We start from the raw sequence: 15908 nt of genomic DNA, 5'->3' as shown, positions 1-15908 counted from the left end.
CTTCTTTTGAGCCTAAAATTAAGATAATCGGCCCAAAATTCTACGAGTGTGCCCTCACACTCCACATGAGTGGCAGAGTTCCCCCCCCTCCCCTCATACTAGGGTTGGGTGGTATCTAGATTTTAATACTGTCATACTGTTTCTGTATCATACCGGGGTATCTGTATTACCGGAAGTGCACACAAGGGGCGCAATAAATGTAAAAAATGTGGAAGCACAAAACAATGTAGGCAACAGGGATCTTGATCCAGGAGGGGATTGAATGTCTCTGCTGTAACCAAGAAGCTTGATCATGACATCTAACCACTTAGATAGCAAGTTAGCAAACCAAATGCATAGCTGGATATCATGTATGTTAGATTTGTTATATTTATAAATCATTTATAGTTAGTTATAAGCAGTGGTGAAGCACACCATCCCGCGAGCTGCTGCTGTATTAACGGTATTCAAAATCATATCGTTGGTATTTCAGTATACCCCGGATACGGTACAAACAGTATATTGCCGAAGCCTAACATGCCTACCACACCGGTCGTATCGCGTGCGCGAGCATTGCAAAATAAATGTACAAATACATGTTATTCTATCATTGTACCCACACTGCTCGCTCGCGCCAACAAGTGTCTACGTTGCCAGGCGCTAAAATAGAAGTTGATTCTATTTGTGACGCAGAACACATTGCAAGTCCTGCCTATCCCATCTCCTCATTGGTTTTTAGAAGCATATACCCACGTGAGTGATTGAAAGATGAACTGAGGTCGGTTGTGGTAATGCACCTTATTAGGAAAATTAGTTGCCAATCGCCATATAAAGTCCAAAGAAGAAAAAGAAGCCTGGACGGAGGTGAGATGACTAGAAACGATTCGGTTGACCGTTTTATGTGTGGATTAATTGTCGGAGTGGAGGACCTTGTGATTTCAGGTAAAATAACAACTCAATGTTTATATCCCAGGACAAATTAGCTAGCAACAGCAAGCTAACTAGCTAAATAGGACAAATTAGCTAGCAACTGCAAGCTAGCTAGATACATCTCCATAAATGTTTCATGCTTTTCGACCTGTCCCCAAATTAATATAATTGCTTCAGTTTGTTTTGAAATTTCAACCTGCATGTTGTAATCGCGTTTGGTGTCGGGGGACAAAATCAATTTGCGCATCCGGTTTGGGCATGGTGTAAAACACAGTCAGGGAGCGGAGTCATCAAAACAACCCAAACATGTGGTCCAAGGCACAGATGTGACCGCAAAAGTACACTGCACACTTTCATCACACACACCCCCATGGCTTGGAACGAGGGATAGACAGATTAGAGATGAAAGATCACAGCGAGTGTGTGATAGATAGAAAGAGAGGAAAAACATACAAAACAAAATAAAAAAAGGAAAAGAGGGAGAGAAATTTAAGTCACACAAATGCACATTGTTTGCAAACATCTGAGACTCTGTCGAGTTGTTTTGTTTTCGAGGCCTCCGATTGGCCGAATAATCGAAAGGAATGACCTACCACTGGTGTGCATGACTCCATCGCCTGGTCTAGGGGGAGTGTCTTTATCGACGGACAGGGCCTGTGTGAGGAGGGGGCGGAGACAGGGCTGGGGCGAGAAGGGCAGTGAGGCAGGGGCTAGAGGTAGAGGGGTAGTGTGGTGCAAGGGGGGGGGCAAGTAGAAGAAGACAGGTCCATTCCAAAACCACACCCCAAAAACACGAGACACCAGAAAAAGTCCCCGAAAAATTGGTTTGAATTTTAAAACAGAAGGGAACGAAACAGGCAGCGGCAGTTGACAATCGCATGCAAAGGCAGATTGGGTTAGATAAAGGGATGTGATTGGAGTGAGAATTGGTGTGAGAGGTCATGCAGCAGTTGGTAGAAAGATAGAAAGGGAGTAAAAGGTGAGGGGGAGGAAAGGAAGAAACAAATGAAATGAGAGAAAAAAACAACACAAAACAAAGATAAAAAAATAAATCAATATTAGTGCCATTTCACAATACAGATTTCATGACATGCTGTTAATGTTAGCAGGTAAAGCTACATTTCACACACTACAGTAGTAACGTACTGTATGTAGCAACTAGCTGGATGGATGCTAACTCTAATTCTACAAGCAGTGAACATCAGACGCTAGAGTCATTTCAGTGAACCTGCACCCAAAGCCATCTGACCATGAGAATACCAGACAGGATTCGGAAAGCATCGTAGAGACATTGTTTTTCTCAACCCAGAGTCTGTGGACCGGCTCTATTCCATAGGATGTAGTTAACCAGTTCGTCAGTTATTTAACTCAAAGAAGGAAGAGACTCTTTGGGATTGGGTGCAGAGTACTCACACCCACGTATTCTCAGCAAACACACATCACTTTCTCTCTGGGCCATGTTCACACAGCGTTACAGAAACATTGTGGGAGCATTGCATGTTAGTCAGGACTGGGTCGGTAGCCTCTACAGCATGACCCAACTGCTGCTGCTGATGATTATTTTGGGGACAGAGGGTGTTAATGAGATATTATGTGCCTCATTAGAAGTTGTGAATTTTGGGGTGGGATTGTGACTTTTGGGGGGGATTGACTCTTGACTATTGGAGGAACTGAACCCATGTCTTTTTTACTTTGGGTTAATGGTATAACCCAATAAAAGTTGTATCGGGTGTGGGAGGATTTGGGGTCTGGGGGAGAAGCAGAGCGGAGGGGATTGAGGGCATCCATGTCTTCATTTTGGAGAGAAACGCATGAATGGACTCTATCAGGGACTGTAGTCTGTGTAGACAGTTGGAGGAATTGTGCACCTATCTGACTGAGATGTGTGAAATGTATTGATTATGGAGACTATAGAGGGGTACCCGCCATCACTAACCCCTATACCGTGCCATGCCCAGCCTGCACTCACCCGAGCGGGGCTTCAACCCGAAGGGAGGGGTGGGAGGAGTGGTAAACGTGGTACCGCTGCCTGGAACTCTGTCTTCTCCCTGGTAGAGAGTCAAAGGGAGTACACGCATAAAGGTTAGGGACCCTCTTCTCCTGAGAGTACACTTAAACAACACACACATTATCTAGGTCTACTGGGGACAAGACAGCTGGTGGTGTATATGTGTGAACACTGTATATGTGTGTATGAAGAACATGTTTGTGCAGGATTCAGATTGGTGTCCTATACAATGACTATGTAACACTACAGATGACCTCTGAGATGGCTTAACTAGATCATAACTCACCCTGTCCCTTTCTCTCTGACCCTCACCCAGATTGACTGGTATGGCCAGTGTTTCTATGGCCATGTAGCTGGTATTGGATATGGTGTTGCTATGTGGTAACAGTGCTCTCTTCAAGTGGTCAGTGTTGGATGTGTGCCCTGTCCCCAATAGCGGGCCTTGTCTCTGTGTGTGTGTGTGTGTGTGTGTGTGACAACGCTAGAGCATTGTTAAAGATTTTGAAAGAATTGCCAGACAATAGCTGTGCCCGAATACCCATACTAACATATTATTATTATTTATTTTACCTTTATTTAACTGGGCAAGTCAGTTAAGAACAAATTTTTATTTTCAATGACGGCCTAGGAACAGTGGGTTAACTGCTTTGTTCAGGGGCAGAACGACAGATTTTTACCTTGTCAGCTCGGGGATTCGATCTTGCAACCTTTCAGTTACTAGACCAACGCTCTAACCACTAGGCTACCTGCAGCCCTAACATACTGTATACTACAAACTTAATGGGCATATACAATAAGTTAATTTTAGCATACTGTAAACGAACAGTATCCTTTCAGTTGAGCGTACTAGCGCTTTGCCTGTCTACCGGAAGTTGATGCTGTTGCTATGCAACTTCTTGCTAGCTTGTTACCATAACAAATTACTAGCTAGACATCTTACGACTTCATTAACAATGTCCATTGAGAACGCACAACAAATATACCACTTAGCTAAGCTAAGAATTACATGAATAATCAAGTCAATAAACGTTGGGCAGTAAGTTAGATAGCATATAGTCCATATACTGGCAAGTTTGATGCATTAGTAGCCAACTAACGTTAGGTAGCTAGCTAACATACTGGTACATACAAGCAACTGCTGTAATGATATGCTATGTGGTTCGTAAGGCTAGAGTAGCTAACAAATTGTCATCCAAAATAACATGTAAAGTAACTTATTTGAAAAGTCATTACTTTATTACATTGCTCAACATTTTCTTAACATTTGTCATTACTAGCTAAAGCAATGAATTTGTATCAGCTCTCGTTAGACTTCGGCTGCATATTTTCCGCCATTTTCTTCAAATCTGAAAAGTTGTGAAACCACGCCGATTTTCGGAATAATTGCATTATGGGCTCTAAAAGCACAGAAATAGTGTCCACTGCTTGTACAAGTCGTATTTTGGGAACTTTTGGCATACTAACTATATCCATAATATGTCCAATAAACAAACTACATACTACATTTACGTCACAAATGGTATGGTTAGTATGAGTATTGAAACACAGCTAATGTCTTCTCCTTGTTATGTGCTATGCTGTTGTTCCTTCTTCCTTGGTCCTGGTGTGTTTCCACTATAGGGTTTTCAACCCTCCGGCTAGAGCTTTTTAAAGAAATTAAACCAACTTTTAAAGTTCAAAAGCATTTGGTTAGGCCTATAAAGTGTGAGCCAATCCCTGTCTTGCTCTGAAGCTCAGGACCAAACATTAGCCGGAGACTGTATCTGTGCAACAGCTTCCATGGTATTGACCCAGACTGGGTCGGGATGTTTGTTTGTAAACTATTGGTCAACTTCACATACTGCAAACTTTAGAAACATGCTACACACATCACAAAACAAAATCTCACACAGACACAACAAAAACAACACATACAAGCACCTGCTTCAAATAATTCCCTTCATCTATTGTACCTCTCTCTATAAGCGTAATCAAAGGTACGATCAAAGTTACAGATATGCAAAACAGCAGACCGACACACAGGTCTAAAAGGTAATGGGTTGGCTAGCTAGGTAACAGGATAGAGGTCACACCAGCACACCTACTGGTCACATAGTGCTGAATCCTAACTTGATGCAAGTAAACGGTCATGCAATCTTGCATTGAAGTCAATGGCATATTTTTGCAGAAACTCAATTACGCACGGATCTTGAGTTAGGATTCAACCTCTAATGCACTTAACCACATATCTAGGATGAGCTTACCCCTACTGTAGCCCTCTTTGGAACTGTAACACTTCACACAAAAACTGACTTGGGACCAGTGGTCAAGGGCATTAGTGACCACACACAAACACACACACACACAAACACACCGACACTAGATGAGGGGAGTCAGAGGAAGGGATTGGCTGGTAAGCCTGAGGGGGCGTGGCCACCCATGGCTTGTTACTAGGGTTACCTGGTTGGACATATGTGTCTCATATTGTTGGTATGCAAGCTGGGCCTCCAGCCTGGCCCTCTCTAGAATCAACTCTCGTTTCTTCTGGAACTCAAAGCCTCCATCGGGAGTGTCCCACTAGATAGAACATACCAACCAGTGGAACTTATTTGTACATCTACCACACCAATTCAATCTTTACTTCCAGAAAGAATTATACTCTACAAATGAGACAAGCTTACACTCTAATACAGCTCCAAAACAACATTCACCACAACTCAAATAAGTTATACTACAAACAAGTCATCTTAACAATATCCAACTACCAACGAGCAGCAGAGCTATATTACAGCAGACAGGAATAGGACGTGCATTGCTGCTTGCTCAGGGAGGGAGACTAAACACACACCAACTCAGGAGAGGGGTCTTAGTCTGTAACACAGATGCTGATATATTTTAGTTTGACACCGTCAGACACACCCAGATGGGGCACATACTCACACAATGGTCATAGTCAGAGGTCATGCAGTATAGGTCTAAAATATATATATTTTTTATCCTCATCAAGCTACACACAATACCCCATAATGACGACGTGAATACAGAATAAATTATTGCAAATAAAATAAAATAAACAGAAATACCTTATTTACATAAGTATTCAGACCCTTTGCTATGAGACTCAAAATTGAGCTCAGGTGCATCTGTTTCCATTGATCATCCTTGAGATTTTTCTACAACTTTATTAGAGTCCACCTGTGGTAAATGGACTTGATTTGGAAAGGCACACACCTTTCTATATAAAAGGTCCCACAGTTGACAGTGCATGTCAGAGCAAAAACCAAGCCATGAGGTCGAAGGAATTGTCCGTAAAGCTCCGAAACAGGATTATGTCGAGGCACAGATCTGGGGAAGGGTACCAAAAAATGTCTGCACCAAAAACCCAGGGGCCTCCATCATTCTTAAATGGAAGAAGTTTGGAACCACCAAGACTCTTCCTAGAGCTGGCCACCGGGCCAAACTGAGCAATCGGGGGAGAAGGGCCTTGGTCAGGGAGTTACCAAAAACCCGATGGTCTCTCTGACAGAGCTCCAGAGTTCCTCTGTGGAGATGGGAGAACCTTCCAGAAGGACAACCATCTCTGCAGCACTCCACCAATCTGGCCTTTATGGTAGTGTGGCAAGACGGAAGCCACTCCTCAGTAAAAGGACTCTCAGACCATGAGAGGCAAAATTCTCTGGTCTGATGAAACCAAGATTGAACTCTTTGGCCAAGTGCCACGTCTGGAGGAAACCTGGCACCATCCCTACGGTGAAGCATGGTGGTGGCAGCATCATGCTGTGGGGATGTTTTTCAGCGGAAGGGACTGTGAGACTAGTCAGGATCGAGAGAAAGATGAACAGAGCAAAGTACAGAGAGATCCTTGATGAAAACCTGCTCCAAGGCGCTCAGGACCTCCGACTGGGCCAAAGGTTCACCTTTCAACAGGACAACGACCCAAGCACACAGCCAAGACAATGTAGGAGTGGCTTGAGTGGCCCAGCCAGAGCCCGGACATGAACCCAATCTAACATCTCTGGAGAGACCTGAAAATAGCTGTGCAGCGACGCTCCCCATCCAACCTGACAGACCTTGGCAGGACCTGCAGAGAGCAATGGGAGAAACTCCCCAAATACAGGTGTGCCAAGCTTGTTACGTCATACCCAAGAAGACTCAAGATTGTAATCACTGCCAAAGGTGCTTAAACGATGTACAGAGTAAAAGGTCTGAATACCTATGTAAATGTGATATTTATGTTATTTATTTTTACTACATTTGCTGACATTTCTAAAAATGTGTTTTTGTTTTGTCATTATGGGGTATTGTGATGTCATTATGGGGTATTGTGATGTCATTATGGGGTATTGTGATGTCATTATGGGGTATTGTGATGTCATTATGGGGTATTGTGATGTCATTATGGGGTATTGCGTGTAGATTGATGAGGGGGAAACAACAATTTAATCCATTTCAGAATAAGGCTGTAACATAACAACATTTGGAAAAAGTCAAGGGGTCTGAATACTTTCCTAATGCATTGAAGGTGTGTACATTATGCAGTAAAACCAAATATGCGAGTCTCACCTTGGGTGTGGTTTGTTCTTCACTGCCGTCACTGTCTTGGCCACTGTAGTGAGAAAGAGAGGGACAGAGAGAGAGTAATAAATAACGCATGTGTGCACGCAATGCGCGCATACACAGACACACAGACACACAGTCTTACTTGAGAGAGTCTTCCACCATGACCATCTCAACAGGGTAAAGCTGAACTCCAGATAGGTCCTCTGTTTCCATACTCACTCTGAGAGCAGAGAGAGTAGAAAGAGTGAGAAAGAAAGAGCCAGACAGAGAGTAGGGAGGTCAGACAACTACACAGATCCTCACAGCTCAATGCCCAACGAGTGTCTTTTACCTCCAGTGAGCCAGCCCTGGAGTCATTCCAGTCCCTGTACTGAACTATATGTTCACAGAACCAGGTAAGACAGCCAAATGCCTTATTATTGCTACCATATACATGTTGCAGAGCAGGAGGGAGCAGCATGCGGTACAGTGTGTGTGACAATGAGTGGGCTCTGACTCAACAACAAAAAAATACACAAAGACATCGTGGTAGCTACAATGACAACATTCTGATATGGCCAAGTGGGACATTTCACCCACAATTCCTCACAACATTGACCTGAAATATGGTTAGAGGAGGCATGGTGGATAATATATTCTGCAGAGTTAGTGTTGGGCTGTGTGGGAGATTTTGACTGCCTCTTTCTGCATAATATGACAATCAGCCATCTGTTAGGTTTGGGGATTTACTTGTTTAGGTCAGAAATGTAACCTCTGACTCATTAGGGACAACAGTACTCCAAAGTTTACAATGCAACTTTCCAATGTTACCTCACATAGAGATCTGCTTATGACGATAACAATCCTTAAGATGATCATGGCAATGACCAATTTCACCTTGAAAATGATCCTGAACATGCTGATAACAATGATTATTAAATAAGGCCAGCATGATATGCCAGCATGATAGTAAAAGTGAGAAACGTGTAATAGTATTATAACCAGCTATAACCAGAAATAACCAGCATTATAACAGAATCGTAACAGAGCCCACCTGTTAGGGTCTTGTAGTAGCTCTACAGCCTCCTTCAGCTGGTTGATCATGGCAATGTGCGTTCCTTCTGTGACCTTTGACCTACGGGAAAGGAAACAGGAAGTGAGTCATCTTGTTTACAATTCAGAACTGTGTTTCATCAATAAAAAATGCTTTTGAATACATCATGCATTAAAAAAAAATTAAATGCTAACCTAAATGTCGCCCTGGTATAGATAAAGGCACAAACAATACACGTGGTGTGATATGTAGCAGAACACACATAGCTTTGCTGTGGCAAGAAAATAGTATGGTGACAGTTTGTTTAAATAAAGAGCATATTTCTCAATCCCAAGCCTCTTTTTGGGCCACAGTCTCCTGTTCGACAGTGTGTGGGTCTCTATCTTTCACCTAAGAAAACAACAACCACAGTATAGAAGAGCCAAAAACAACTTAGGAGGAGCACAGCTTCTCAAAAGTCACCAAAGACGTTTCAAAACTAGCCAACAGTAAAGAGCTGACAGTGTACATCAATCAACTTTAATACAGATGGGCAAAGAGTACTGCCCATAGAAGCATACAGTATAAAGAGGAAAAACATCTTAGAGAGCGATAGAGACTGATTGAGGGGACAGAAAGAGACACACAGAGACACACCCACTACAGTGGACAGAGAGAGGGAGGAGAAAAAGACATATGAAAGACGGATGGATGGAGGGATACTCACGTCTGTTCAGAGGCCCAGTGTGTGTCTTCCTCTATCCTGAGGGGCTCGTCGTAGTCTGGCGTCCGTCCCTGCACGAGCAGGAACACACACATACACACCGAGTTACACATACGCGTGCGCGCGCGACATCAGCACCAGCTGCAGTCAAGTCACATGATCCAGAGAACAAGCCATCGATTGGCTGCAGTTCACTTTCCTAGTGAGTGAGAGTGTATAACCAGGCCAGTGTGCCTCCCTCCCTTCCTCCCTTAAAGATCTGCTGACACACTCCACATGGGGTTGGATATTATACCACCCTGACTTTCACTGTCACACACACATGGGGCAGCAGGGTAGGGAGAGGGGGAGAGAGAAAGAGAGACAAGGAGAGATAGAGAGGGATAGGCCTAAACATCAGCACCACAGGTAACTTCCATAAAGCTGTGACCGATCAGCCATTAAAAGGAACATACATTTTTACATCCCAATTAGGATCTGGCTAAAAATACTGTAATCAGTTATAGAACCCATTGCCCTTTATGGTTGTGAGGTCTGGGGTCTGCTCACCAACCAAAAATGCACAAAATGGGACAAATACCAAACAGATTGTGAATGCAGAATTCTGTAACAAAAATCCTCAAAATAAAACACCAAATAATGCATGTAGAGCAGAATACCCGCTAACTATAAACCCTTCCATAGCAGAGCCATCACCTACAGGAGAAGAGCCCCCTAAGCAAGCTGGTCCTGGGGCTCTGTTCACAAACACAAACAGACCCCACAGAGCCCCAGGACAGCAACACAATTAAACCCAACTAAATCATGAGAAAACAAAAAGATTGGAAAGAATTCACCCTAAAAACAGAGCAAACTAGAATGCTATTTGGCCCTAAACAGAGAGTACACAGTGGCAGAATACCTGACCACTGGGACTGACTTAAAACTAAGGAACGCTTTGACTATGTACAGACTCAGTGAAATTAGTCTTGCCATTGAGAGAGGCCGCCATAGGCAGACCTGGTTCTCAAGAAAAGACAGGCTATGTGCACACTGCCCACAAATTGAGGTAGAAACTGAGCTGCACTTCCTGAACCTCCTGCCCAATGTATGACCATAAAGTAACATATTTCCCTCAGATTACAAAGAATTTGAGAACAAATCCAATTTTGATAAACTCCCAAATACCACAGTGTGCAATCACAGCAGCAATATTTGTGACCTGTTGCCACAAGAAAAGGGAAACCAGTGAAGAAAACCATTGTAAATACAACCCATATTTATGTTTATTATTTTCCATTTTGTACTTTAACTATCTACACATCAGTACAACACTGTATATAGACATAATATGACATTTTAAATGTCTCTATTCCTTTGGAACTTTTGGGAGTGTAATGTTTAATGTTCATTTCTGATTGTTTATTTCTATATTTGTTTATTATCTATTTCACTTGATTTGGCAAATGTAAACATATGTTTCCCATACCAATAAAGCCCTTTGAATTAAATTGAATTGATAGACAGGCAGAGAATAAAAGAGGGAGAATGGGTTATCCTGGGCTACTCTGGCATAGAATTCCCCTTTTCCTTTTGTTAAAAACACAAACTCTTTCATTATTTACAGCACAGCCATTTCCCTAGGAATCTTTCACAATACAGACAGCCTTAATGGACGTTATACTGTAATGTATAACAGGGTGCATTATTCCCTTAGTAACAGCTCCAGAGTCAGCCGAGACAGCACCTTTTTTTTCCAAGAGTGTAGCTATCTAGAACCTAAAAGGTTTCTTCGGATGTCCCCATAGGAGAACATTTGAAGAACCATTTTTGGTTCTAGGTTGAACTCAGAAAGATCAGTTATTAAAGGCATAGTTAACCCTAAATGTCCAAATGGGTGAATTCAGCACGTTGCTCGCCTAAGTCACTTTAAACCAAGTCTTTCAGTGAGTGAGTGAGTGAGACAGAGAGACAGAGAGAGAGAGGCCCTTGCCTTGATGTAGCTGCGGAAGCGGTTGCTGAGAGCAGAAGAGGAGTCTCTGTAGCCTAACTGTTCCTTCAGGTCTTTCAGGGCCTCTGTTGGGCTTTCCTCTATCAGTTGCACCCCGTCCCCGTGGGGGTCCGCTACAGGGGGGCAGACATTAAGGTCAGAAGTTAGAGGTCAGGTCAGAGAATGTCACATTTCAAAGGCATTTACTGTATGGAGACACAGTAGCATATTTACGATGACCAATTCCAATATTGTGTTTGATCGCTTGTTTGTGGGATTTGGTTAGAACAACATTACAACCTCTGTGCTCTATATAAAATTATAAACTGGGTGGTTCGAGACCTGAATGCTGATTGGCTGAAATCCGAGGAAATACCATGGGTATGACAAAAAAAATCAGTTTTTATTTACTGCTCTAATTACGTTGCTAACAAGTTTATAATAGAAATAAAGCACCTTGGGGGTTTGTGGTGCATGGCTACTCCATGTTGCGCCATGCATAAGAACAGCCCGTAGCCATGGTACACTACATTCCCAAAAGTATGTGGACACCTGCTCGTCGAACATCTAATTTCAAAATCATGGTCATTAATATGGAGTTGGTCCCCTCTTTGCTGCTATAATGGCCTCCACTCTTCTGGGAAGGCTTTCCACTAGATGTTGGAACATTGCTGCAGGGACTTGCTTCCATTCAGCCACAAGAGCATTAGTGAGGTCGGGCCCTGATGTTGGGCAATTAGGCCTGGCTCACAGTTGGCATTCCAATTCATCCCACGGGGACATTGTCATGCTGAAACGGAAAGGGCCTTCCCCAAACTGTTGCCACAAAGTTAGAAGCACAGAATCGTCTATAATGTCATTGATATAGTTATCCCTATAGATATCCCTTCACTGGAACTAAGGGGCTTAGCCCGAACCATGAAAAACAGCCCCAGACCATTATTCCTCCTCCACCAAACTTCACTATTGGCACTAGGCATTCGGGCAGGTAGCGTTTTCCGCCAAACCCAGATTCGTCCGTCGGACTGCCAGATGGTGAAGCACGATTCATCACTCCAGAGAATGCATTTTCACTACTACAGAGTCCAATGGCGGTGAGCTTTACACCATCCAGCCGACGCTTGGCATTCCACATGGTGATCTACCTTAGGATTGTGTGCGACTGCTCGACCACGGAAACCCATTTCATGAAGCTTCCGCCAAACAGTTATTGTGCTGACGTATACCACAAAACCCCCAAGGTTCTTTATTTAAGCTGTTCTTTCCATAATATGGATTTGGTATTTACCAAATAGGGTTATCTTCTGTATACCACCCCTATCTTGTCACAACAAAACTGATTGGCTCAAAATCATCAAGAAGGAAAGAAATTCCACAAATTAACTTTTAACAAGGCACACCTGTTAATTTAAATGCATTTCAGGTGACTACCTCATGAAGCTGGTTGAGAGAATGCCAAGAGTGTGCAAAGTTATCATCAAGGCAAAGGTTGGCTACTTTGAAGAATCTCAAATATATGTTGATTTGTTTATTTTATTTATTTAACCAGGCAAGTCAGTTAAGAACAAATTATTATTTACAATGATGGCCTAGGAACAGTTTAACACTTGTTTGGTTACTACATGATTCCATATTATTGTTATTTCATAGTTCTGATGTCTTCACTATTATTCTATAATGTAAAAATAAAGAAAAACCCTGGAATGAGTAGGTGTGTCCAAACTTTTGACTGGTACTGTATATCATTTTTTTGTTGTCTTTTTTTATCATTTGGGTTTATCAGAGTTCTGCTGTAGGATTTAACTCATGGTCTAGAAACCTACAGAGAGAATCTGCACAATCTCCCTCTATTTTCTGCTGCCTCTCTGCCACTCACTCTCTGCCTCTCACTCTCTGCCTCTCACTCTCTGCCTCTCACTCTCTGCCTCTCACTCTCTGCCTCTCACTCTCTGCCTCTCACTCTCTGCCACTCACTCTCTGCCACTCCCTCTCTGTCACTCTGCCTCTGCCTCTCTACCACTCTGCCTCTGCCTCTCTACCACTCTGCCTCTCTGCCACTCTGCCTCTCTGTCACTCTGCCTCTCTGTCACTCTGCCTCTGCCTCTCTGCCACTCTGCCTCTCACTCTCTGCCACTCTCTGCCTGCCACTCTCTGACATGGTTGAGATAGTTCGAGGTGGTCTATTAATAACCAGTCTTCTGGTCCGGGAGTGAAGGTCTATAGAGAATCCATCCGAGCTCTGCTAATATAACAGCCCAGATACTCTGACAGCTCTGGATAGAGGTAGCTGTATTCTGCTGTCCACTACTTTATTTTACAGTATGGATGAATCCAACCTTTTTGTATCAGGCCCTTGTCTTCCAATCCATTAGAGGATTTAGGGACTAAAAGGTGACGAACCCCAACTCCTCTTATCTAAGTCAGTCTGATTTAGCCTGCCGTTTAACACACACATTGTGATATTCTTACGACATACTCCACCTTCACTTTCAACGCCATTCCCACCCAGTCTGAGGCCCGCCAGCCTATCAGTGACCCACGCCAGACTACTCCCTGGGTGTGCTGACATAGTCTTACTGGTGTATATCTTTATTCCCTGTCCCCACCACACACACTCCTCAGAGTTTAGCCAGAGTCAACACTCCCCCAGAGCTCCCTCCATCCCTCTCAAAAACAACAATAAGGAAAAACAACCCACTGAGCCACATAGAGAGACACCATGAAGGATCCGGAAACATCTCTTTTATCCCACTTCCTCTCTTTAGCGCAGAGGTGACCATGTTTCTATCCTCTGGTGGCAGATAGGAACATAAACCAGAGGCCTCTCTACAGAATCTGTCTGGGCTGTGTTACTGTGTTATCCCAACCTGACGATGTCTGGCATCCGGAGAGACAGAAATTGTGCCTCACACACAGGTAGCCCTGCTGGCTGTCCCCTTCTCCCATTCAGGAGGGGCTGTTATCAGGGCTGGACGGTTCCTCATTGACAAGCTGGGGTTGAGATATCCACACTGAGTGTCTAGTCATATGTTGGACTAGGAATCATTCAGTGGTTACTTGGTTACTTTCATTTTGTGCACATCTATCAGTTACAAATACATGTCAGTACATACAACAAGTAGGTCACATGGGAGAGGCTTTGTGCAGTGAGGTGTTGCTTTATTTGTTTTTTGAAACCAGGTTTGCTGTTCACTTGTGATTTATAAGATGGAAGGGAATTCCATGCACTCATGGCTCTGTATATTACTGTACATTTTCATGAATTTGTTCTGGACCCCTGGTGGCATGTCTGGTGGGGTAAGTGTGTGTGTCAGTACTTTGTGTAAGTTGACTATGCAAACCATTTGGAATTTCCAACACATGAATGTTTCTTAGAAAAACAAGAAGTGACGCAGTCAAGTCTCCCCTCAACTCTCAGCCATATTAGCCCTCTGATTACAATGAACAGCAAGACATGCCACTCTGTTCTGGGCCAGCTGCAGCTTAACTAGCTCTTTCTTTGCAGCACTTGACCATATGACTGGACAATAATCAAGATAAGATAAAGCTAGAGCTTGCAGGACTTGCTTTGTGGAGTGTGGTGTCAAAAAAGTGTGTGTTCGTGGGTTGGGGGGGGTTACCTGTTAGAGTGCTGATGTGTTCGCTGGAGTCGTCTTTGCTTAGCCCCTCCTCCTCTGTGATGTGGGACATGGGGACATTGAGACTCAAGCTGTCCTCATCTGAAGGCTGAAACATCCACACAGCTCAGTTACCAGAAACATTAGCAAACATTTCTGTTCCAGAAACCAAATCAAAGCATCTCTACAACTGCTACAGCGCAACCGTACGTATTTCATTCAGAATAAGCCAAATGTTTCAGCTACAAAAAAAGATTTCAGACATCAAAGTGCAACATACTGCTGAACAGACACTCATAATTGCGTTCTCTTCAACAACACACCCCAAACGCATCGTTCTAGAGAACTGTCGTGTCATACCTGACAATATCCATCTTATTCATTACTTTGATCACCACAAAACACAGTGATGTCATGGTGAACATGCATATATGGAAAAAAGAAAAAAAAAAAAAAAACGAACAAATGATAGAAAGATATCCGGCTGTGGCTGTGTGCTCAACTGAGTCCAGAACGGCTTTGAAGATCTGGTGACTATTCAACATCACCAGGCAGATGTTCTTTCTTGTATAACTTTACATTAATGTCCATTTCTAAACATTCAACTTATGACGCAAAACAAAAAAAAACAATTGTTTTTTGTTTGAGACTGCATACTGTAGAATACACAATGCATATGTTACACACATACAGTATATGCATGCATGAGTGTAAGCGTGTGCATGCATGCAAGTGAACACACACACACAAACACAAACACCCCCTTCATCCTACCTCGGTGGCAGACAGTCTCTTGTCCCCGTTGTCGCTGCCAACTCCTGAGTCAGTGTCCTGTTTCTTATTCTGGTCAATGTCCTCCGTGCTGAGAAGAGAGGGGTGAGGGGTGAGAGAGAAGGATTATAGGACGGTCAGGGTTATGAGGTAAAAAGGCACGCAGAGGAGAGAGGAAAGAGGAGAAAATGACAGATAGCGGCGTCTAATCGCTCCGATCACACAGACACAGCAGGACTGTCACTCTCTCTTTTTCTCTCGCTCTCTCTCACACACACTCAGATGCTCTCATAAACTCTCTCTCACACACACACACGGAAGCTACCTTCAAGGGAAGTGATCTACTAACGGAGTCTCCA

The 15908-nt window shown here is 43.3% G+C and overlaps 1 protein-coding gene across 1 annotated transcript in view; it reads right to left on the bottom strand.

The window, feature by feature from the left end:
• LOC139380767 (leucine-rich repeat and calponin homology domain-containing protein 1-like) overlaps positions 1–15908 on the bottom strand; it is a 91028-nt gene that overhangs the window by 16695 nt on the left and 58425 nt on the right. The window contains exons 7-16 of the mRNA XM_071123779.1: positions 15553–15640; positions 14782–14887; positions 11165–11295; positions 9196–9263; positions 8490–8570; positions 7599–7676; positions 7460–7502; positions 5357–5473; positions 2879–2957; positions 1503–1619 (exon numbers count right to left, since the gene is read on the bottom strand). Coding sequence (XP_070979880.1) covers positions 1503–1619; positions 2879–2957; positions 5357–5473; positions 7460–7502; positions 7599–7676; positions 8490–8570; positions 9196–9263; positions 11165–11295; positions 14782–14887; positions 15553–15640 — 908 coding nt within the window. The remainder of the gene's footprint in view (positions 1–1502; positions 1620–2878; positions 2958–5356; positions 5474–7459; positions 7503–7598; positions 7677–8489; positions 8571–9195; positions 9264–11164; positions 11296–14781; positions 14888–15552; positions 15641–15908) is intronic.

Source organism: Oncorhynchus clarkii, chromosome 22 (genome assembly GCF_045791955.1).
Source record: "Oncorhynchus clarkii lewisi isolate Uvic-CL-2024 chromosome 22, UVic_Ocla_1.0, whole genome shotgun sequence".
Lineage (NCBI taxonomy): Eukaryota > Metazoa > Chordata > Actinopteri > Salmoniformes > Salmonidae > Oncorhynchus > Oncorhynchus clarkii.
This window is presented reverse-complemented; position numbering and strand designations above follow the sequence as displayed.